This window comes from Melanotaenia boesemani, chromosome 19, assembly GCF_017639745.1.
Source record: "Melanotaenia boesemani isolate fMelBoe1 chromosome 19, fMelBoe1.pri, whole genome shotgun sequence".
Taxonomy (NCBI): Eukaryota; Metazoa; Chordata; class Actinopteri; order Atheriniformes; family Melanotaeniidae; genus Melanotaenia; species Melanotaenia boesemani.
In genome coordinates, this window is record NC_055700.1 from 14149158 (window position 1) to 14172230 (window position 23073).

The 23073-nt window shown below is 38.2% G+C and overlaps 3 protein-coding genes across 5 annotated transcripts; 2 read left to right on the forward strand and 1 right to left on the reverse strand.

Moving 5' to 3' along the window:
- On the reverse strand, positions 1–9381 carry bspry (B-box and SPRY domain containing). Of its 2 annotated transcripts, XM_041970535.1 has the most exons (7): positions 9193–9381; positions 5174–5602; positions 4573–4671; positions 1809–2039; positions 1645–1670; positions 1417–1541; positions 1–1007 (listed from the first exon to the last, which is right to left on the reverse strand). In XM_041970535.1, the coding sequence occupies exons 2-7, from the start codon at positions 5543–5545 to the stop codon at positions 472–474; spliced, it is 1389 nt and encodes a 462-aa protein (XP_041826469.1). In that variant the 5' UTR covers positions 5546–5602; positions 9193–9381; the 3' UTR covers positions 1–471. The 2 variants fall into 2 exon arrangements, with proteins under 2 accessions (XP_041826469.1, XP_041826468.1); XM_041970534.1 differs by lacking the exon at positions 9193–9381 and having other exon boundaries at positions 5174–7051.
- Positions 8086–14481, forward strand: zmynd19 (zinc finger, MYND-type containing 19). The gene is made up of 6 exons (XM_041970549.1): positions 8086–8317; positions 10375–10434; positions 10529–10635; positions 11715–11855; positions 12207–12387; positions 12527–14481. The coding sequence occupies exons 1-6, from the start codon at positions 8267–8269 to the stop codon at positions 12668–12670; spliced, it is 684 nt and encodes a 227-aa protein (XP_041826483.1). The 5' UTR covers positions 8086–8266; the 3' UTR covers positions 12671–14481.
- Positions 14482–17418: 2937 nt separating this feature from the next.
- tmem141 (transmembrane protein 141) lies at positions 17419–23073 on the forward strand. 2 transcript variants are annotated; one of them, XM_041970554.1, is made up of 5 exons: positions 17419–17596; positions 17781–17847; positions 19012–19095; positions 19204–19314; positions 22161–23073. In XM_041970554.1, the coding sequence occupies exons 1-5, from the start codon at positions 17543–17545 to the stop codon at positions 22220–22222; spliced, it is 378 nt and encodes a 125-aa protein (XP_041826488.1). In that variant the 5' UTR covers positions 17419–17542; the 3' UTR covers positions 22223–23073. The 2 variants fall into 2 exon arrangements, with proteins under 2 accessions (XP_041826488.1, XP_041826490.1); XM_041970556.1 differs by having other exon boundaries at positions 22164–23073.

Below are 23073 nucleotides of genomic sequence, written 5' to 3' on the forward strand. Positions count from 1 at the left end.
TTAGTTAGTTATAACCACTTTACTCAGCATATATCAAACAATATTATAACAGTACAAAATAATCTCAAAGTATTCTTGTAGTTACTTCTTTTTCCATGTGACATTTAAAATCTGGATCAACCAGTGTCAGCAAGGTTTTCTAAAAAGTATGGACACTTTATTATACAGATCAAACTGATCATACTCCATCATCTATTGCAAACAAAAACAATCTTTAGAATAAAAAACAATCATCAGTCAAAATAGTAATATTATGGCATTACTGTATGATATCAGCATATGAAGAGATTTCAACATAAATCACTTAACAGCAGTTAAAAAAATCTGAATGATGAATAAATAAAAATGTTGCTGTTTTAAGTCTTCATTATTGTAATGTGGTCTTCTTTAACTGCTTATAATATATATACATTGGACAGAGAAGTCTCTCCCTGTAGTATCTACTTGTCTAAGCTCACTTCATGTATGTTTTCAGTGCAGTATGGTAATACTGCGATCGGTCACGGCACATGCCAGCAGCAGGGGGGAGCTGAACTGCTCTGTGACAGAGTACAGCACAGCATTGGAGTCTGGCTCGTAAAAGAGCAGTGTCTGACTCAGCCAGTCCAGCAGCAGGCCTATCCTTTGGGGTCTTTTCACCACCTGTAGAGGCACATTCTTCCCAGCGTGGCAGTAAGAGTAGTCTCCATCGTAGTGAGACAGCACCCATGACTGACTATTGTAGCCCAGTCGTGCATCGTTCCCAGAGCCTTTGCGCTCTATAGAGGCATAGCAGACCCCGACCTTAAAGGCACAGCTCTGGCCAACATTCACCACCCAGCTATAGGTGCCAGATGACATCGATGGTGAACCCAGAGCATTGGGCCAACTGTCAAAGCGTGCTGGGTCGTAAGGAAGAGACTCACGAGTCTTTTTGTGGAGGAAGGTCAAAGTGCAGAGGTCATCAGACAAGGAGAGGAGAGGGCTCACTGTGCGCTCATCAAACTTTAGATGGGTTGATCCATAAACTGATAAGGAAATGGAAATTAATATGATGTGTTGCTTCAAAGGGTTTTACAGGTAGGTGAGTTGATGGTCATGTGAAAAATAAAGTACACCCTCTTTAGTTGTAAGTTGGCCCTTCCTAGCAAATTTACAACAAAAAGCCAATAGCTACATCTCAGATGCTACATATATACGCTACATGTATATATATATATACAAATAGGATATATATATATATATATATATATATATAATTATTACTACAACTAAAGATTACTAGAATCTATTACACATGACAGGTACAGTGGATCTATTGTATAAACTCTTCCCTGGTCTCATGTAGGGACTCTTAGTATTTATCTTTTCGATCCCTGGAGGTCATAACACACAGCCTGAAAATCAGTAATCCCACTTTGGGTTGAGTCTACTAACCGTTTGGCCCCAGCAGCAGTGCAGTGGCCCACAGACCTCTCAGCAGCTTACTGTCACTGCAGGCTGGGTTTAAGTTGAGCTGATCTGTGTCACAGGGCTCCCCGACCCCCTCTGATACCTCCACCCTGATGCAAACAAACAGAGGAATGAGAGGTCCTTGTTTTTTAGTATCTCCCAAGCAAACAAACAAACAAACAAACAAACATTCTAATGTGAGAAAAAAAATACCTTTCTGCAATCTCCTGGGCACTGATCTGAAATATAAGACAGGAGAAAGGTATATATTTCAGTAATATATTGCAGTTATTAGAATACTGTGATTTGCACAAGTTCCTCTAGATGTAAACCCCCCCCCCCCCCCCCCCCCCCATCTGAGCTCCCCAGTCTCTCACCGCCAACTGTGCGTCTGGAGTGTGCGTCAGCATTTGCACCAAACGGGAGCGTGTCTGCGACAGACTCGTTAAAGCCTGCTTCCAGTGGGCTCTCTGTGTGAGGAGGCACTGCTCCACCCTCTCCTCCTCTCTCTGCACCTCCTCCAGGAGACGCTGCTCTTCCTCCTCCAGAGCTTCTCGTGTAGCGCTGATCTGAGCCAACACCTGCTCCCTTGTCTTGCATGCCGCTGTCTGCAGGAAGACATGGGAGAAAGTTTGGGAGGAGAAACTAAAGATGTTTTAATAAGCTTTTTTGTCATGTAAACCTCTCTGATGCCTGTATACTGTATGTCTGTAATGTAAACATATTTGAAAAACTATAGGAGGTTCATGATCAGTTTTGTATTCCTGATTATAATAATAGTAATTTGTATTTTTTATTTCGAGTAGGAATTCGGATCTGCAGTTTACCCATCTCTAGGTGTACTAGAGAAGAGTGGGCTGCCATGATGTGGTGCCCGGGGAGCATTTGTTGGGGTTTAAGGCCTTGGTTAAGGGCCCCACAGGAAACTCTGTTGGCACTCGAACCCAGGTTTCCCAGACCCAACCCACCGTTGTTACCACTAGGCCAGTGTTTTTGTTTTTTTTGTTTTTTTTTTTTTTTTAAAAAGATTAATTTTAGGAAAGACGCAGTTTGGGAGACTATATTTCAAATTAACGCTTTTTTTTTTTAGAATTGCTACTATATTTGCGTGAACAGACAGATTTTTCATATTTATGCTATAAGCAAATCTGTACATCAAACACTGGACCACATTCAGGTCAAACAGTGTCTGCTTGGAGGTTTTAGCACATTAGCAGCCATAAAGGACACAACTGTGGGCACGCATGAATACACAGAGGCCATAAAAACCACATCTGACATCCAATGTCAGCAAAACAAATACAATATAATAGTAACAGATTAAAAGCTCTAAAAGGCTTTGCAGCAATCTTAGTTTTAACAATGCATTAACTTGAATAGAGTCAACTCATTGATTTCTATTGTCTTATACATGTATTAACTATTGTATATTATCTAGTTATTCATTATTTATAATTATGATTATTAACTACATTTTAAATGATTTTAACTAGATTATTAAATTTGCACCTTGCAATCTAGGCATATTTTAATCAAGGTGGAGCACAATCATGTATGTATGTCAGTATATATGTGTGTGTAAGTTTGTTTGTGTGCAATTATGTATTGAATTTTTTTATGGTTCACAAATGAAAATCTCAAAAGTGTGACATGCATTTGCTTTGAGCCTCCTGTATTCTTATACCACTAAATAAAATCCATGTGTATGCAGTTTATTCTCAGTATAAATACAATTGTTCTGTGAAGGCTTCAGAGGTTTTCTAGAATACATCACTGAACAAACAGCATCATGAAGACCAAGAAATACAGCAGACAGGTCAGGGATAAAGTTAAAGTTTAAAGCAAGGTCAGGTTCTAAAAAATATTCTAAACTTTGAACATCTCGAGGAGCTCTATTCAATCCATCATCTGAAAATGGAAGGAGTATGGAACTCCTGCAACCCTTTCTTCAGCAGGGACAGGGAAGCTGGTCAGAATTGATGGGAAGATAGATGTAAAAAACTAGACACTAACTGCAGGTAAATGGCTTCTACAAAGTACTGACACTGGGGGCTGAATGCAAATGCACATCACATTTTTCAGATTTTTAAACAATAAAAAAAAAATTTTTTACACTACATTTTCTTTTCACTTCACAGTTATGCACTACTTGTGTTGATCTGTTATATAAAATCCCAATTAAAAACATCAATTTGTAACTGCAATGTGACAAAATATAGAAAAATCCAGGGGAATGAATACTTACTGGAGTAAGTGCTAAAGGGGTTGAATAAATACTTTATTTTGAGCATTTTATGACAGAAAACAAGAGAATAAGTAAAAAAAAAAAGCCATAATCATAATCACTGCTCAAAATTAAATGGAAGTTGCACAAGTTTATTTAATCCTGCCCCATCTCCATTATTAGTAACAATAGCTATTAATTTCTATATAATTTCATCACATACAGCACCTTAAATAAAGTTATTAATAGAATACCTTTAAGGATAAAGAAATGTGCTGTAAATGTTTCTGTTTATGAACAGTTCTGTTGGAATCAATATGTTATAGACCCAGTTATGGCCTAATAAGCTCATGATATTGAGAGGAATTTAAATTCCTGGTTATTTATAATGTATGCTGTACTACACCTATTTTTCATAGACACCAAATTCATTATAATAAATATTGTAAAATGGGTTCTTTGAAATAGAAAAAAAAATGTGCTCAAATATTATTCCAGTCGTTAATCATTACATTTATAGGCCAAGCAAAAAATGACTCATTCATTGATCCAGTTTTCTTAGCTGAGTGAAACTTGAATTTCTTTGTTTTGAATCCATTCACAAAATAGCCATCTGTTTTTGTCTTTTTTTTTTTTTCATCCAATTTGCCGGCCAAAGCAAGAAACGCTGAGGCATCGTGGGCTCTGAGACTTGTTTAAACAATAAACAATGTGGAAACTGAGCAGATCTTATCTCAAAACAGACAAAATGACATCAACTTCTGTTAAGGTTCGAAAGTTTTAACCCATCATGTGTCCATAAAGGTCATGTGACTTCTGAGAAAAAGTGAATCAGCCATCATCAACAGACAGGCTGTGAAACATGCTCCACTTCCATTTGTCAATGCGGAGAGCCTGAGTGGAGCAGAATTTCTCACCTGAAGCTTTTGCTCTTTGGCTGTCAGTGTCTGATCGATAAATTTCTCAATCCTCAGTGCCTGCAGCTGAATCTTCTCACACACATCCACCAGCTGGTTCTGGGAAAATACACACACAGTTATTCTGGGTTAGTTATTTTCTTTCTTTCTTTCTTTTTTTTTTTTTTTTTTTTGATAAACACATCACACCAGGTTAACATCCTCAGCTGAAGAGACAACAAGAAAATCCTGTCCTCTGAAATGCTGCTGACGATCAGCAAGAAAAGCAAGACACAAATTGTGGCACTCCCTAGAAAGAATTATAGTAGCTACACGAATATTAACCCGGTAAATTACTGACGTTTGCCCATCTTAAATATATGAGAAGTTTCTTTTTTCTTTAACAACTGGCATCGGAAATATGTAGTTAATAATCAGAGCAGGCCTATAAAAAACACACTTGCTCTTTAATTGAAGTAACAAATATCCCGACAAAAAGCCGCCTGTATTTACATGGCAGCAACATTTCTATAATTAACGACAACTACTGTGTGTTACAGCCTAATATATACAAATTAAAAGCCGGAAACAGCTGTTGCACATTTAACAGGCGCAAATTCACCCTGACTGCGGTAACTCTGCTGGCCAGACGAGTCACGGTGTGTCCATGGCAGGAGCCGGTGGAACAGTGGGAACAGATGAGTTTCTGCTCGGTGTTACAGAACCACTCCAACTCAGACTCGTGATCCACACACAGCTCATATTCCACAGAAAAGATCCCGGACTCGGTGTCGGATGTGGTGGCAGTCGGTGATGTGGCTCCTCCGCCTCCGCAGGTGCTCGGACACGCAACGGGGCCAGCCTGCTGCTGCGCCTTCATACCCCCGGCCAACATGGAGAAAATAGGCTGCTCAAAGTCCACATTCGTGCTGTTTAAAGTCTCCTCCGGTGTGGATGAGCATGTTAAATCGCAATTTGTGAATTCCTCGGTCATGGCACAATAACGCAGCAGGTGCACCGGCAGAACTGGAGTCACACCTACAGTACAACGCTGTAACACAGGTGTAACAGGTGAGCGGAACACGGAAGTGACACGGACATGAGAGGTCAAAGCTGAAAGGGTTCTGCTCCACTGGTTTTCAGTGGTTCCATGTAGTCAACTGACAGCCGCCTTTAACGTTTAAAACATGACTCGCAAAGAGATATTTGCCAAATAAAGCTTAGGATGTCTTTATGTGCAGAGTATATTTCCTTTACCTCTTTTTTCTCTCTTATTTTTTGCCTCTTAAAACATATGATTCCCCAAGTGAAGAATTTTAATGTACTTCAACTTTTTTTTGGTCTGTAAAAGACTATATCAAAATTCAGGGTAAGTTTGATGTCTGTATTTGATTGTTGCAATTTTTAAGTACTGCAGGATTTGAACTAGACTTTCCATATAAGAACTTGATTCAGAGGATTTGCTTTGTAATCAAATTGATCCTTTTTATCTACAATAAGGAGCTCATTATGTTACCTGTAATTCAGCTGGTCTAAGGAGTGGCAGGGTTTAGGATCTTGGATTGTTCTGCCTTTATGGTTAATGTGATCAAATGAATCTTTACAGTTCCTAATTTAAGATAATGTGGGATTTTTGATGACTTCTAAGCAATACAACTTTAGAACAGTGCAGAATTTCAAATTGCGACTCATAAATTAAGATTGATTTTAAACTCCATCTGCTGACTTGTACTTTTCTTTTGCCTGAGATTGTAATTTATTGTTCCTCTTCTGTGGATCTAAATTAATGTCTGTCATTTTTTTTCCATTTTAATCAGTAGAGTTATTTAAGTGTAACAGCTATAGCATTAAGAAAACAGCACCTTTTTCAGGAAGGATGGGCGCACCCAGTTTCATCATATCAGTATGCACAGGGATCAGTGGAGCAGACACTCCCCATAGGGACAAGACAATTTAGTACTATTAAGAAACAACCAGTGTCTGGAAAATCCCTAATAAAAATTTTAGAATAATATCAAGGAGGACCTGATATATATTATGGCAGATGGTTTAGACAGCCAAGAAAAGACGGAACTGTGTCCCTCTGAATGACTAACTGCCTTGAAACCAAAGACTTTTTGTGAGACTACAGGTAAATTTGGGAGGAAACAGATTAAATTTCAACCAGTGAAACAGCACACCTCCTAAACAATGTCTGTGAAGAGGAAAAGAGTGATTGAAAGATGATCATCAGGCCTTCCAGCTCAGGCAAGGTGGGCTGCAATCTCACTTTGAAATGAGAGCAGCGGACAGACAGGGTGACCATTGTTATACTGACAAGCAAAAACAGAAAACCTGTTGTGTAATTGGCCAAACAAGCAAACGCAAGACAAAGAGATGTTTACATCAGCAAAGGAACAAGGTTTTGGACTTAGAAGGATCTGAATTTATGAATAAATGCTGAAGGGAAAAGTCAAATCAGTGAGAGTGGCTTAATCAATAAACATCTTTAAAACATCTCTCTCTTTTCTCTCTGCATATACCCAGATAAAAAGGGTTAATTAAAGTGGATTTATTTCAATATTTTACCCCCACTTTTAATCTTCTCACACTTCCAAAAGCTCCCAAACTGATAACAAAAAAGATGTCAGGTCATATGTATTTGTAATACAGCTCCTGATCTCCAGGGGGCGCTGACTCACTTCACAAGCTGAAAATGAAGTCATTGTCATTGGTGAACAAATGAGATGAGTTGGAGGCTGAAGATGTGATGAACAAGTGATGGGACCCTGTTCAATGACTGCATATAATATGAGGTGTTGATGATTATTAAAAGCAATCAGTGCACATGGCAGAGTTAACTGGGAATTAATGCAGAAAGTTTTGATGCACAAACATCCACAATGAGGAATCATCAGGGTCAACGTTACTTGAGACTTTGGCACAAAATACTCTGAAGTACACAAAACCCAGATAAGCCAAAGTTCATTTGAAGACAAGTGGAACGAATTTATCTATTTGCTTTAGTAGCCTACAACAGAGGTGTGTTTGGAGAAAAAGAAAAAAGAAAAAAGAAAGAAAAGAGCAAAATGATCTGATGATGAAGAACTCCCAATAAATATTACATATTGTACAGCATATTATGCTTTTGGGCTATGTAGGTGTCAGTGTATAAAATATCAGCTAATCTTATTCTGTCATTCAAAATAGTAAGCATAATTATTTCTTTGTATATTTTTAGAATATATACCTACTATGTACTCAATGTCCTCCATCAAGTCTAATACAGTTGCAAACTGACGTCAAACACAACTGAAATAATCCCACCCAGCCATCAAACATTTCGCGCGAAAATGGCTGGGGCGATCACGAGAGTGTAGTGATGTAATAACTCAAATAGGCGGTCTTTAAAAATCAACGTTTTCTATTGGTCAATATGATCAGAAGCGTCCCACCATAAAGCGATATGGTTGGTCATTATGATTTAGTGACTCCTTCCTACCAGTGCTCCGCCCCCCCACGACAAGCTCGCTTGGCTTGGCTTTCCTGCGCCAGCGGCGGTGTGTCACCGAGGCTGGGCTGCGGCCGGAGAGACCCGGAGATAGGGCAATTACAGATCGCTTAGCCCATAAGTGGCATCGCAGCGGGGCTGAGAGGGTGCTCCGGCAATTTTACATCTGTATTCTGTCCAAGTTGGATCACACCCCTCTCTGTGTCACCATAGCCAGCCCTCCTGATGTCGGATTTTAAGCTCGGGATCGTACGGCTCGGCCGTGTGGCCGGGAAGGTGAGTTGGATCCCAAGGCTGCCATGTGCAACCGGGGGAGGGCCCGCGGGGATCACAAAAGGCTTTGGAAAAATTGTTAAAGGTGTATAATCGATGCTAGTCATCTGCTTTATTGTAATGAAGCTATTGTAGAAGCCAGAGTAGTTTAGCTTTACCGTTTTAGCCGCATTTGAGCGGATTAGAGAAGCCGGCCGTATCGAGCCAGACTGTTCTCCTGAACTCTGCCGCTATCATACAGTCACAATTCAAGCTAACACTAGCTAGCATGTAGCAGGTTATGTTAGCTGAACTAGCGTTTAACGGTAAAATTAACGTACACATATTTTTTAAAAATCGCCGGTTTACGTTGATTGGTGCCCATTGTGTCTTGTAATACCGTTGTCGCCAATTATATTAAATTGTTCGATGGTCGAAAATTAAATTTTATTAGTAGCAGAGCTAGCAGGTCCACGCTAGCTATGATATTCGAATTACACTGAAGTGTCGGATAATGAGGAAACCATTGGCATGTATTATCAACTGACTCTTTTGTGCAACGCAACAAAGCTCCGGCAGGAAAACATGTTTGCTTGACAGCTTTAACTCAGAAATTCGTGATATTTGACTTGAGCGAAGTAATATCTGCTCCGCAGGGATGCAACGTCAAACTGGGGCTGAATGTTGGTGGAAATCCGCCCCTAGCCATTGGTGTCACAAGACGCTCAAGATAAACCTTGCGGACAGTTTTCCTTGAGCTCTGACGAATCGAGCTGCCCACCTGCTGAGTGACAAAGCTCGTGGGCTCCAGTCCACAGACACGCTGCTAATTAATGCCGATCTTCCTCAGTGAGGTCCACACACAACAAACTGTCAGTGGAGACGGTCACGTTACATACTTGGACTCTTTTGGAATGTGGAAAACGCCACTCGCGTTGTTCTGTGCCAAGCTTATGATGGCGTGGAGCTGCTGTGTTGGTATCTTGTGCTCAGGTAGTTCTGAACTGGTTAAAACAAGTCACTGCTGCATGTCAGAGCTGTGTAATGTGTACAAATGTGGGCAGTGTAATGATTTGACCTGAATCGACGAGGTTGATAGTCTTAATCCCCCCCTGGTGATAGGAAATGTACTCCAAAAACGGATATTCCTCTTGTTTAAGTGGCGAATGTCACGTGTAGCGCAAGTTCCCAATAAGGAGTTGAAATACATGCGCGGAAGTGCTTATCATTTGATTCTTGTAGCCTCTGCAAACATGCTGTTCACTAAACATATGTAAGAACAATAAATTATGCACAAACACACAGAATCGTATCTCAGTCAATTTTAACCCTCATAAGTGTTTAACATATCTGCTTAAAAGGTTACAAAACAAATGTTTAATTCTTCATTATCAATATAGTGACTCATAAAGTTGATTACAAATGTAAACACACTGCCTTGTGGTTATGGAAGTAATTAATTTACAAATAACAAAAACAAAGGACGATTGGATTTTGCAGAGGATCCATTTTTGGCACAATACTGGCTTGTTGATGAGTATATCTTGCAGATCTTCCAGTAGGGTCCCTCTTCTTTATCTATTTCTTTTCTTATCCATTAAATACAAAAACTTTTAGCCAAACAACACAGAGGTAATGGGAGCACATTCTTTATAAGCTAGCGGCAGCTTGCAGCACATGATACACCTTCATATTGTCTATAAATTAATTTGATCAGCCATGTTGGAATTTTCATTTCAGTTTAATTATCATGGAAATGGCTCTGGACCAGTGATGGAGGAAGTCTGTCCTCAAGGGCTGCAGTCCTTCAGGTTTTGGATGTTCCCTGCTGCAGCACAACTATCAGATTAATGGGTCAACATGCCTGGGCAGAACTTGACAATGTTCTGTTCAAGAGTCGTTAATTTAAATCAGTTGTATTGGAGCAGGGAAACATCTAAAGCCTGCAGAACTGCAGCCCTCGTGGACTGGATTTGCCCATCCTGGCTCTAGACAAATGTCTTTTGTAAAAAATACTGAAAAGATGCTTGTAAAACTACCTGAAAATAAAATAATCTCTCCTTTTTTCCCCCCACTTTTAGACAAAATACACTTTGATTGATGAGCAAGACATACCACTTGTGGAAAACTATGCCTTTGAGGTAAACTATTGTTTATCTTTGTTTGGTACCACTTTATGGCGTTCAGCACAACAGCCAGAAACGGTTTGAAACAGTTGTATTATTTAATCTTCAGGCACGCATGGAGGTAGATGCAGATGGGAATGGTGCGAAGATCTTTGCGTATGCTTTTGACATTGGTAAAGGCCGCTGGGCAGGAAGGCCACTCCATGAGCTGCTTTGGTAAGTAATTGGTTTTCCTTCTTGGTATGGTCAAATGAAGAAAGAGATTACTTCCTCTGTCTTAATCATGCTTTCTTAACCTGAGATAAAACGCGTCATGAGTTCAAGTTAAGATGAAAAGAGAAATTTGTGAGTTTATAAAAAGGGAACAGCATAGCGAATACAATCCCACGTACGCTCAGTTATCTGGGTTGACAGTGAGATACTTCACTCTATGCATTTTTACTGCATTTTACATGCAGGCAATATTAGCATTGACAGCTCAGTGAAACATATTACTAAAGTTAGACTTCTTAAAAATGGTTAATCTACTAAAGTAAATAATTATTGCCCACAGTTATCCTCCTGTCCTCCATGTTTATTTATGTAAAGATTTATGAAAGACTGCTGGAAAAGTTTTGCCTATTACGTTGTTGCTGCAAGGAATTGTGGGACACCATAATGTTCTTTAATAAAGGATGCAACAGTGTATCCAGTGCCAAAAGAAAACAAAAGAAACACCTTCTCTTTTTAGACATGATCAGCTTCTATCATGGCAGCATCTTGGGTACTTTTGGGTCAAAGACTGTTTTGGAAGGTATTTTTGCAGAGGGCCTTTTTATTGTAATTTACCAAGTGTTTTTAAACTAAACTAGTCAAAATTATTTAAGATGAGTACCGTTTAGGGCTCTTTGTAGCAGTTAAATCTTAGAAAAGAATATGTAGAGTCCCTCCAGTACATGCTGGTGCTCAGGCTCACTGCAGAAATTCTGTTCAGCAGACCAGAAGCCCCTACTTTTGAGTTGCTTGTAATAGCATGTAATGTACTCATATTTTTATCTGCATGTAAATGAATATTTTTCCTTTGATCTGCACAGCCACATTTACATTATAGACAGCATAATAGTTTGGACTTGGATGATCTTTATAATCCATGTTCTTAGACAAGATCAAATAGTTCTGAATTAAACAGAACAGTAATATAATTGAAAGACCCACATCTGGCTGTCCTATCTACACATCCCTAGCTGGTGGTCTTATCTTGAGAATTGTTTTGTGGCACTGGTAGACAAATAGCTCATTTATTTATGTTTACTCAGGGAGAAGCACAGAGGAGGCATTGCTCCAAGTTTTCAAGTTATCCACATCAACTCTGTGACTGTGGACAACCGGCTAGACAACCTACGTCTGGTGCCAGTGGGCTGGAGCCCCAAACCAGAGGAGATTTCCAGCAAGCAGAGGTGAGAACATAGTAGTACTTTACTGAACCCAGAGTTATTCACCTGTAGATCTGTAGGAATTAAATGTGCTGCAGTCTTCTGGAGTTTTTAGAATCAAAACTGTTGTGATTGATGCTTTTTTTTTTCTTTCATAGCAAGTAAAACCATTTGATTTTTTTCCCTATTTTTGTCTTTGAAGGAGAGTAGAAAGGGACTCTTGTCTTTACAAGATGTGATAACACAAACATAACAGATTGCCACAAATGATCTCTGTTTAAGACATTGAGTGACTTTTCTTGTCAAGTATAATTGTTAAGACTTGTGTCAGTGTTTTCAAATTTGTGATACATGTTGTTTCTCTCTTTTGCGCAGAGAGCAGTCTCTGTACTGGCTGGCCATCCAGCAGGTCCCAGCTGACCCTGTGGAGGAACAGTATTTGGAGCTGAGCCGCACACGCTACTACAATGCTAATGGGGAGCTTGTAGAGGAAGAGGAATGCTCTTGCACCTACTATGAGTGTCATTACCCTCCTTGTTCACTCATTGAAAGGAGGGTGTGTATAATAAACTGTTTTTTTTGTTAAACTTTTAATTATTTTAAAATAGTTCAGGCTGTATTTCTTTATTCCATCTACATGTTGAATGTACGGTCCTTTGTAACATCTTAAAGCAAAAATTCTCATCTTTCCACAGCTGCGGGAGTTCAATATCTGTGGTCGCTGTCAGGTGGCGCGCTACTGTGGCTCCCAGTGCCAGCAGAGGGACTGGCCCGCCCACAAGAAGCAGTGCCGTGAGCGTAAACGGGTGCTGGCCTTGGAGTCAGAGCCCGAGCGATGATCTACCTTAATCCTCAGTTAAGAGAAGAGGAGTATGGCGAACGGTGGGACAGGGTTAGACATGTGGGAGGGGAGTGGGCAAAGTAGAAAACTGGGGGAGACTCGCCGACAAGAGACTTCATGACAGAGGACAATATTGATTGGTTAATTGACTTGACAGTTGTGGGGGTGTAAGAAGATGGAGGATGGGGAAGATGAATAAAAGCAAGGACATCTGCCACTTCCCAGAACTCGTAATACTCCATAGCTTGCTTTCATGTGAATGTTCGAAAGTTTTTTTTTTGTTTTCTTTTTTTTTTTTTTTTTTTTTTTTCCTCTGTTCTCGAGAACAGAAAACCTCGAGCTCAACCTGCTGCTATGGTTTTGTAAGTGAGGAGGGGTTAAAAGTTGTCTTGTTGATGAACTGGACAAGCTTCTTTGGACCACAGTCAAACAGACAGTTGTCATTGTTCAGTTTTTGTTCCTCCACCCTGCCGATGGGTGTCACAACGTCTGTGTTAATGGGGGACCTTGGGGCTACAGTACCTGTCACTCAGCTGGTACAACGGGACATGGACCTTTTCACTGTATTGCTCCCTCTAACCTCTCTTGCATACACGGCTGCTGTTTTCATGTTCATCAACACCTTAGCCGCCTCCTTGTCTCCTTATATTCACACAGCCAACTACAACACATCAGATTTCACTGACTGGATCACACTACAGTATTGAGTGTGCGTGTGCTTGTGGATGTTTGTGTATGTGCTGCCAATATGTGCTGAAGGACATTGAAATGGTCAACATGGCTTATGGATCGGGTTAATATGTCTTTCCTCAAAAAGGGGCCAAATTACCCAATTTAAAATGTCCTATTTAATCAGAAATTGGTTATTGAAAAATATTTTCACTGTTCTTAAATAAAGTAGCTGCCAAATAAAGGCATAATTTTGTACTAGAGGATTTCTTTCCTTTTTTTTTTTTTTTTTTTTTTTGTGGGTGGGCTTTTTTTTGTTTACTTGTCCACACAGAGCTGGATCTTCATTTTCAGAGTCGTCAAGTTATACAGAACTCTTAAGGCACTGATGGAAGGACAAGAAATGGTCATTTAGTGATCACAAATGGTTTTTTCATGTTCTCACCACAATCTTTGTTGGTGATCAGACACACAAAATGTACCAAAGTCTACTTTTTGCTTTCTGTAGCTTGACACTCCTCAGCTGGTTCAAATCCTACCATCAGTCTCAGTTTACTGCCTTTGTTTTTCTCTCCCCTTCATTTATTATTTTTTGTAATTGATACCTATCCTTCTAATAGCAATTTTGCATCTGCAGGTTTGTGGTCTGTGTGCTGGTTGGGGAGGGTTATGTGTTTCTTGCATAAGAGCATGCTCTATGGGGTTATTTTTTTGAAGAAATTATATCAATGGAGCTATATTTATTTAAAACCTTTGCTTGTTAAACATGCTGGTGATATTTGAAGGCAAACTTTATAAGATATGGCCGTTGTGGGACCGTTTGTCTGTTGGATGGGGGTGGGAGACTGATCTGAATATTTCTTCCATTATACTTGATTTTTTTTGTACTCTTCTTTCCTTATATTGAATGAATAAGCAAACTGTCCTTGCTGTTTCCCTTCCAGATTTTCCATTTAAACAAAAGGCACACCAACAGTTGCCACTAAAATCTTCCAAGTGAGGGGCGTGTTTGAGTGGAAAACTTAAATCTCCCTCCAAAATAAAGCATTAGTGGGTTTTATTTGGAGTGGTTGTTTCAAATTTAACCTTTTTCTGGTGTTTTTTTCTTCTAAAATGAAGTGAAATTGCTTGTCAAATTTATCTTCAAACTCCTGCCTTCCTTGTTTTACCTATAATGCACACCCACTTCATGTCTCCTCTTGTCTTAGTTGAGGCGTCAGTACACTTAAGGATGTATTTCACACATGTACATGTAACTTGATTGTTGTGTGCGTACGAGTGAACAGGTTTTCAATACTGCACTAAAATTTGGCTCCCATGTTAGCGTACTTGTCGTATATGGGCTGAAGGGAGGGGTGTGAATTTTGAACAGAGTGTACAGATTGTGTCTGAGATCTTGTTTTTCTAAGATTATAAACATTAATCACCTAGAAATAAAGAGCTACAATATGTGAATGGAAGTGCAGTTGGGGATAACTGACTGTTGCTTTCCTATTGTAAAATGATAATAAAATTAAATGGACCTCATATGTTGCAGTTGGCTCACTCTGAATACAGGAAGTGATTTGTTTGTTTTTTTTTTATTTATTCACTAAACTTTTGAATTTATTCAACTCATGAATTAAGCTGCACCCATTTGGAAAAATTTATCAAACAGTAGTTTAACATAATTTGATGAATGTTTCTGTTAAACATTATTTTACAAGGTTCATGTGTTTGTGGTGTGGCTGGCAGTGTTGACTGGTTCAGTCATGGACTGGCCTTCGTATGGAGTTTACATGTTCTTTATGAGCCTGTGTGGTTCTAGACTATAAATGTGACCTTGCATGGTTTAGTCTGTCCATTATCAGAAACCAATAGCAAGACCCTACCCACTCAGCCAGTGGGTAAAAAGTAATTAACTTCAAGGTTAGTGGTGTGTTTTCCCCTCTGTCATATAGTGTCTTTGGGCTAGACACTGAACCTTTATTCTCCTCTGATATGATCATTGATGTGTGGTTGTAGAGAAAAAGGCACTGGGTATAGAGGGTAGGGCTGGGTGATCCTGCAAATTTTGGTATCAATTTGATACCAAGTAAATCCAGGGTGAGTATCCAGGTGCGGTCTGGCTACGGAGAGAGCACATGTGGGTGATTTATTTATTTATTATTTATTTAATAGGGACAGATACAATAAAGATAGATTGTGTTAAAATAATCTGATGCATGTATCACAGTGTTTATAGCCATGGCTAATTTGCAACTCGTGTCCCTAGAAGGGCTTTTAACAGTAAGATTAAATGAAAAGTCAAAATTAACAGTAAATACAATAAAATGTCCTGAGACCAGTTAGCACTAATAAAAGTCCATGAAGTGTGTGTGTGTGTGTGTGTATATATATATATATATATATATACACACACACACACACATACTCAAGCTCACACATATGCACACCTCACATACATACACATTTCAAATGACATGGTTACACTGCTGTTGCTCTGTGAGCCAGGATTTTGTTTGTTTTTTGAAGGTGTACAGTTTAGTTATTGTCTTTATGTTAGCAGAGAGAGAGTTCCACAGATTGGCCCCTATCACAGAAAAAACATTCTGGGCAAAAGATGTTTTACAAAATGGAACTTTACAGTCTCCACATGTAGCTGCTCTTGTTGCTCTGGAGGTTTCCAGTCTGTTCACAAATTTAACAAAGTGGCTGAGGTGCAAGTCCAGTCAAACATATAAAGGACAACTTTAAATGGCTAAAATGAACAAAATTCATAAAGTTGAAGATTTTGTGTTCACTTAAAATATAAACCCTCCAAATCATTGATGAGACCTTTAAATGAAAGTTGAGGAATTCAGATTAGACATCTGGCTAAAAACCTGTAACATCAAATGCCAAAAAATATGGAAATTTTCTTAAGAGAATAGTAGGAACTCTTTGTGCATTTTGATTTATTTTATAATCTTACACATCTGAGCGAGAGAGAGAAATGTCTCAGTTTGTCATCACTGTCACCACCAAGTGTTTCTTTGTTAAACTTTTCAACCTCTTCTGTGTAACAAGTAACAGATGTGCATCTGCTCGGCAGTGGCTCCTTGGTAACTTTATCCACAATGTTGTTACTTGTGTCTCAGCAGTGGCTGGATTTTCTCCATCTGCCTCTCCTTCTGCCTTTTCCCACCTTTACCATGACTATTACTGGCTTCTTTCTTATGTACGACTTTACCAGAGTAAATACTATTGTTAAGCATATATAATTTGTCATTGTACCCAAAAGCTTGTAGGTGATGAGTTTTCAGAAAAAAAAAAAAAAAAAAAATCAAGTTTGGGGGACAGTGAACTTAAACATAATAAAACAAAGACAAAAAAGTGAGAAATAATTTATACTGTCCATCCAGATTAAAGCAGATATTAAACAGCAGCATGCATTACCTCAACCATCTTGAACCTGGTCATTTCAGTAAACCAGTGACGTTTCTGTGGAACTTTTTTATATAATGTTATGCTTAGGGCAAGGGTTAGTGCAATTTTCTGAAGGAAATTTCACACACACCAAATTTTCCTCTAATGAAGTTTAATCCCTGACTTTTGCATCATAAACCACATTATAAACCATCATAAATTTATAACTTCTGCTGTATACCATAGTGTTATTATTGTGGAGCAGTATTCATATGTATCCTTATCTAATCTAATAGATTATTGTCAAAAGGACTAATGGGAGGATTTTTTCTCCTCTTTTTATTCATTTGTTTTTTAGGCCCATGTTATGTTTAATGATAGCTTTGTTTTTGTTATTTTTCTTAACTTTCAGCATCTTTTAAGATGTCTGTGTAATTAATGGCATCCATATTTTCAAATAATCCCCATCACGTATTTTCATCCCTAATACTTATATGTTTTAACCCTTTGCGATTAAAGTCCCACTCTGGCCGGCGATTTTAAATTGGTTAGAGACTGCAGTACCAGAATCCCTCCGTTAGATGTCACGAGTGCTTTATAATCTCTCTTCTTTTGTAGGTATTTCCCAGTCTGCACGCTTCAAAGTGCGGATTCGTCGGCCACATACGTCATCGCGGTGCGCCATGTATTTGCTGGTCGTCAACGCGGAAGTGTCATAACACTACAGTCAGTACAGTTATGTACACATCTGTATAAGGACTGATGTGTGTTTTGTTTTAAGAATTATACGTTTAGCATAATAACATTTGACAACATGGTCAATCTCGGTCTAACGAAAGTAGACGACGAGCTTGTAGCGAAACACCCGGTAAGCTAATGCTTTTTATTCACAGAGTTCTCATTTAAGGAGGACATCACCTTGATATATGTTAAAAAATAGTTACTACAAATATCGTCACATTTGTTATGTACATTAAGAATATGTAAAACGTTTAAGAGGTTCACTTGTGAGTTAAAAAAAGATTTTATGTGATGTATCCTCTGCGTTTCAGGGGTTAGAAACCTACGCTGCCTGTCAATCTCGTGCCTTCATGAAGGGTATTGGGAGCTTTGTATTGGGTAATGTTTTATTCTCCATTATAAAACCCAGAAAGCTGTCCATTTCTGTTAGATCTGTGAAATTGACCACTGGAGTAACACATTTAAACATCAATTTTACCTACCCCCTACTGTCCACATGTCACTAGACAATGGCCAAGCAAGAGTAATCGAAATACAGACAAATCACAACATGTAACCTTAATGTACCACAGGAGGGCGCTGTACTTTTGAAATGTTCTGTTATAAACAACCATGATCATACTTAATGTGTTATTACATCTCAGAAAACAACTCAATCCCTTGTTCTCTTTTTGGCTTCTAATATGTGAATGAATTGAAATTATGAATATGAAATGAAACACTTGCAGGTGGACTGTGGTTGTCTGTTTTCATAGAACCTTTTCTAGATTTAATGACATATTGATAAATGACTAATTAATATCCACACAGCTGCACTACAGGTACAGTCAACATCCAGCCATGCTCTGTGGCATATTTAAAAGTGCTAAATAGCTCCAGGTGGCGAGAGGAAAGATCCAGTTGCATTTGAAGAGGGTTGTTTAAAGACTGTTGAACTAGTTCTAGTTTTAGGATGACTAAATTGCCCTATAGGGGGAAAAAAAGCATTATGTGGGGTGCAAAAATGTGGCTGACAACACATATTGATTTTGACATTTGATTACCATGATGCTTGTGCACCAGTGCAGCATGTTAGTAAAAACAGAAGAGCAACTCTTTTTCAAGTAACTGAAATGTCAGAGCAGCACATGATCAAACTTTCACCAGTTGTGGTCTACAACCGTAGGACTGTGGCACATAAGCCCTTTATTACACAGATAAATGCAGATTTGAGAGCGTATTAGTGTAAAGGTTTTAATTTAAAAAAATTGGAAAAGTAATGTGAAATGAGACATTCTCAGTGAGTTGGACTTTTTTTGGCTGTAGTTTTTCCACAAAATAACTTCTAATATATTATGTTTTGCTTGATTCTCCCATTTTATACCGAATTAAGTTAGACAATTGTTTAATGGGAAACAATGCAGTAACATCAAGGAAGATGTGTTTTGATAAAGACACGTTAGCTTGTAGCATTTGAGATGAGTTTCATTGATGCAGATGCAGGTTTGAAAACATCCCCTTGCTGCCAGTATTGAGACTCATTGTTTCCTGCTCCTGTTACAGGTGTCGGAAGTTTATTTGCCATTCAGAAGGCTCTACAGAAAAAGCTTCCTTATCCTCTTCAGTGGAATCTACTAATTTCAATAGGTAACTAACATGTGAAATTGAAGTATAAGTGTTTTACACCTGTACTGTCTCATTTGAATCTGCCTGCAGAATTGTGACCTCTCCTCTTTCTCAATAAAATGAAATAAGTGGCATCATCACTTGGAAGTTATGCAGTGACTCGCTGGGAAACACAGAAGTGCACCGATCTGTGGTTGTTGCTAGAGACAGGCAAAACCCCAGACAGATCACCCCCACCAGGTGAGAACATTCCTGAGCATAACATTGGAAAAAAGGGAATATTTTGTAGTAGTAATGATCCTTGTAGATCATAATAGTGATGTAATAGCTTTCTTTTAAAATTAATACACATAATTCCTAAAATGTTGAGACACTGTGTAAAATGTAAATTAAAAACAGTTCCTGGTTTTCAAATCTCATAAACACATATTTTATTCCCAGTAGAACATAAACAGCACCTCAGATGTAGACACTGAGAGATCTTTCTATTTCATGGAAAAATATTTGCTCATTTGCGATTTAATAGCAGCAGCACAGCTCAAAAAAAGTTTGAACAAGGTGATGTTTAACATTGTGTAGCATCTCTTTTTCTTTTAATTTCTGTCTGGGACGTGAGGAAAGCAGTTACTGGAGTTTTAGGAGAATTTTGTCCTATTCTTGTCTGATGCAGGATTTCTAGCCTCTCAGTAGTCCCAGGCCTTTGTTGCAAGAACTTTCATATATATTTTCAAATATTTTCTGTAGGTGAAAGCACCCAAAATCTTCTTCTGTGAAGCTATTCTGTTGTGATGGATGCAGTATGTGGTTTAGCATTGTCCTGCTGAAATATGCAAGGCTTTTCCTGAAAGAGACATCTGGATGAGAGCAGTTGCTAATAAAACCTCTATGTACTTCTCAGCGTTTATGAAGCCTTCGCAGATGTGCAAGCTGGCCAAGCCATAGTAATTAATGCAACTCCATACCATCAGAGATGCAGGCCTTTCAACTGTCTGCTGATAAGAAGTTGGGATGTGGGAATTTCTATTTTTTACAGTAAATCGTAATATTAAATGGCATGATTATTTAATCGTAATGATCTCTCAATATTGTCACTTTCCATAAAAGATTATTAGATATTATGTCTGAACCACAATGGCAGGTCAGCTCAACTTGCACACTGTGTTACTGCTTGTGTTTCTTTGTTTTTGTTCCATGTTAGATTGGGAAAATACGGCAGAGGAAGAGTTATTGCCTCCAAACAAACAGATTAAGTCACCCATGTGAGATTTTGTTTGGGTTACATTTAAAAAATGACCAAGGTGCCATTTTGGAGGATAGATCACCTCCATCTGCAGGATAACCACCAGCTTTGTACGGCAAAGTAAAGATAAATGTCCAGCAAGTGGGTTACATTACTTAAATGTTCACCTAACCTAACATTGAAATAATATGTTATTGTGTCATTTGCAAGTTTATAATTGCCTGTGACTCGAGTTGGACTTGCAGCACAGCATGATTCACTAAACATTGTAATATAGGGATGGAAAAACCAAAAGTCTATTTTGATAATAGTTTTTCTGTTTAAACATAATCTTTTTGGTTGTCACTGTGTAATGGTTCCTAGAAGAAACCTTATTTGATTTTAGATATATGGGCTTGTTTCTTTATTTTCACTGTCCAAGTATTATTTATTTTAAAAAAACAGCTATTTTGCTAAAGGACAGCTGGAAGTCAGATGTTTTTCCCCATCTTTCTAAATTCTCTACTTAGGTTAAAAAGAAATGTTCAAAAACATTTTTATAATGTAGTTTACAAAAAGAGGCCTCCAGTCCAGGCAGAGGTCCTGTAGCCTTTTCCATTTGTTTTCTCTGACATAAATCCAGAGTTATTATATGGATTTATTTATTTAGTGTTTACAAAGCAGAGGGACATAGGTGGAATGGGACTTTTTGGCTACTTTACTTGGTTGCTGTAGTATTTTTTGTTGGCATCAAAAGAGTAAAATAAATAAAACTTAAATAGAGTTCTTGGGATTTTACACATGTATAGTTTTGGGAAACAAACTTTTGCATAACGCTGATAATAATCGCACCAAGAAAATCTATAATTGTGACTTTTTTCATAATAAGCTGGATGGTCCTTTTCTTCTTCAGTGTGCAGGAAACTGCGTTCATAGCTTCCAAAAATAATTTAAAATTTTATAATTCTTCTGACCACAGAACAGTTTTCCATTTGGTCTCAGATTATTTCTAATGAGCTTTACCCCAGAAAACACAGCTGCATTTCTGGATCATGTTCAGATATGGTTTCTTCTCTGCTTGATAGAGCTTTTAGCTGCATTTTCATATTGTGTGGTTAATAGAGTGATTTCTGTATGTGTTCCTGAGCCCATGCAGTGATTTCCAGTAGAAAATCATAGCTGTTTTTAATGTAGTACCCAGTATTGACTTTCAGCCTTGTCCTGTGCATACAGAGATTCCTCTTTTCAATGATTTTATATACTGTAGTTGGTGGAATCTTTAAAGTCTTTGCAATTTTATGTTGAGGAACATTTTTTCTGAAATTTGCTACACAATTTTCTCATGATTTTTACACAGTTGGTCACAGATTGGTGAACCTCTGCACATCTTTACAGCTGAGAGGTCCTGCCTCTCAGAAATGCTCATTTTATGCACATCATGTTAGGGACCTGTTTCCAGTTAACCTGATCAGTTGTCAAATGCTCCTCTAGTAGTTTCTAAATTGTGCCAAATACTTGTCCAGCTTTTTGCTGCCCCTGTTCCCATTTTTTTTAATGTGTTGCAGCCTACAAATTAAAAATGAGCCAGTATTTTCCACAAAACTATAAAATGTCTCAGTTTCAACAGCTGACATGTTGTTTATTTTCTCTTGGGAATTAGAGAGTTTCAAATAATTGTATTATCTTTTAATTAATATTTTATAGTGTCTTCTTTTCTGAATTGGGCTTGTATTTTGGGTTCTGCCTCCTACAGTGTAAACAGTTTTATCAGTGAAGGTTGTGTTCTTCAGTTGTGATATATATTAATTAAAGAAAGCTTGTACATTTTTAAGCTTTACGTTTCCCTTTTTTTGTATTCGTCTTTCAGTAGCCCAACCAGAGGAATCAAAAGGATCCCAGAAGACAAAATATGGAGACATAATGGAGTGAAAACAGGTCTTCATCTACAATAATGACTATTTTCCAGAAAATATACCCAGAGAAAGTTTAGCCTGAGAAAGTGCATTCTGTGTTTAACTGGAGATTTTCTCATCTTTCTGTATGACATGGGTGACATTTTATTTGTCCATGTAAGAGTTTATGGAGCTTTTTCAACTGCTTAAGAGCATTAAGATAAAAAAAAAGAGATGGGTTCCCTAAATCGCAGGTCAGGAATTAGTTTGGTTCATAAGCAGGAATTACATACTAAGCTTGTGATCTGGTATTATTTTGCGGATGTGTTGGTTTCTCATCCAACAGCATACTCTGTGCTCTGAGAACCAGTTACTGTTTGTTACTGTTGATTTATTGGCACATGCAGAGTTAGGGACCTTATCGGGTCACTGACTAGTCAAACCACTTAATGAGTAGTTTCTGTTATGAAGAATATAATTTTCAAAATATACAAAAACTGAAGAACTACACAGAGCAAATTCTTGGGAAGGAATATTTTTAAACAAATTTACTATTGCTACATTCAACTATTGAAGGCTTACTCATCTGCCATCTTTTCATGGAGATGTAATAAACCTTGTGTCTGAGAGGCGTTACAGCTTTCAAATGTCTGTGTACCCTGAGAAGAAAAAAATGCAAGCAGCTATAGGAGAAAGAAGAGAAAAGCAGTAGATTTTTTTATAATGTGTTCTCTGCCTGCATCCGTCTAATAATCTTATCAAACATGATAAACTGTCAGTTTGCCTCATCAAAACGTGGATACGATGGGAACTAAACTCTGGTGTATTTTGTATTTATTCTTGAAAGTACACAGTGATCCTTAAGAGTATAATAAAATAAAGACTGAA

Coding starts and splice junctions, on each gene's coding strand:
- bspry (XM_041970535.1), bottom strand. CDS start 5,545: ATGACCGAGGAATTCACAAATTGCGATTTAACATGCTCATCCACACCG. Junction 2,040..4,572: donor CCAAAGAGCAAAAGCTTCAG/GTGAGAAATTCT, acceptor GTCTTCCTGCAG/ACAGCGGCATGCAAGACAAG. Junction 1,008..1,416: donor ACTGCTGCTGGGGCCAAACG/GTTAGTAGACTC, acceptor TTTCCTTATCAG/TTTATGGATCAACCCATCTA.
- zmynd19 (XM_041970549.1), top strand. CDS start 8,267: ATGTCGGATTTTAAGCTCGGGATCGTACGGCTCGGCCGTGTGGCCGGG. Junction 8,318..10,374: donor TCGGCCGTGTGGCCGGGAAG/GTGAGTTGGATC, acceptor CCCCACTTTTAG/ACAAAATACACTTTGATTGA. Junction 10,636..11,714: donor CCACTCCATGAGCTGCTTTG/GTAAGTAATTGG, acceptor ATGTTTACTCAG/GGAGAAGCACAGAGGAGGCA.
- tmem141 (XM_041970554.1), top strand. CDS start 17,543: ATGGTCAATCTCGGTCTAACGAAAGTAGACGACGAGCTTGTAGCGAAA. Junction 17,597..17,780: donor AGCTTGTAGCGAAACACCCG/GTAAGCTAATGC, acceptor TCTGCGTTTCAG/GGGTTAGAAACCTACGCTGC. Junction 17,848..19,011: donor TATTGGGAGCTTTGTATTGG/GTAATGTTTTAT, acceptor CTCCTGTTACAG/GTGTCGGAAGTTTATTTGCC.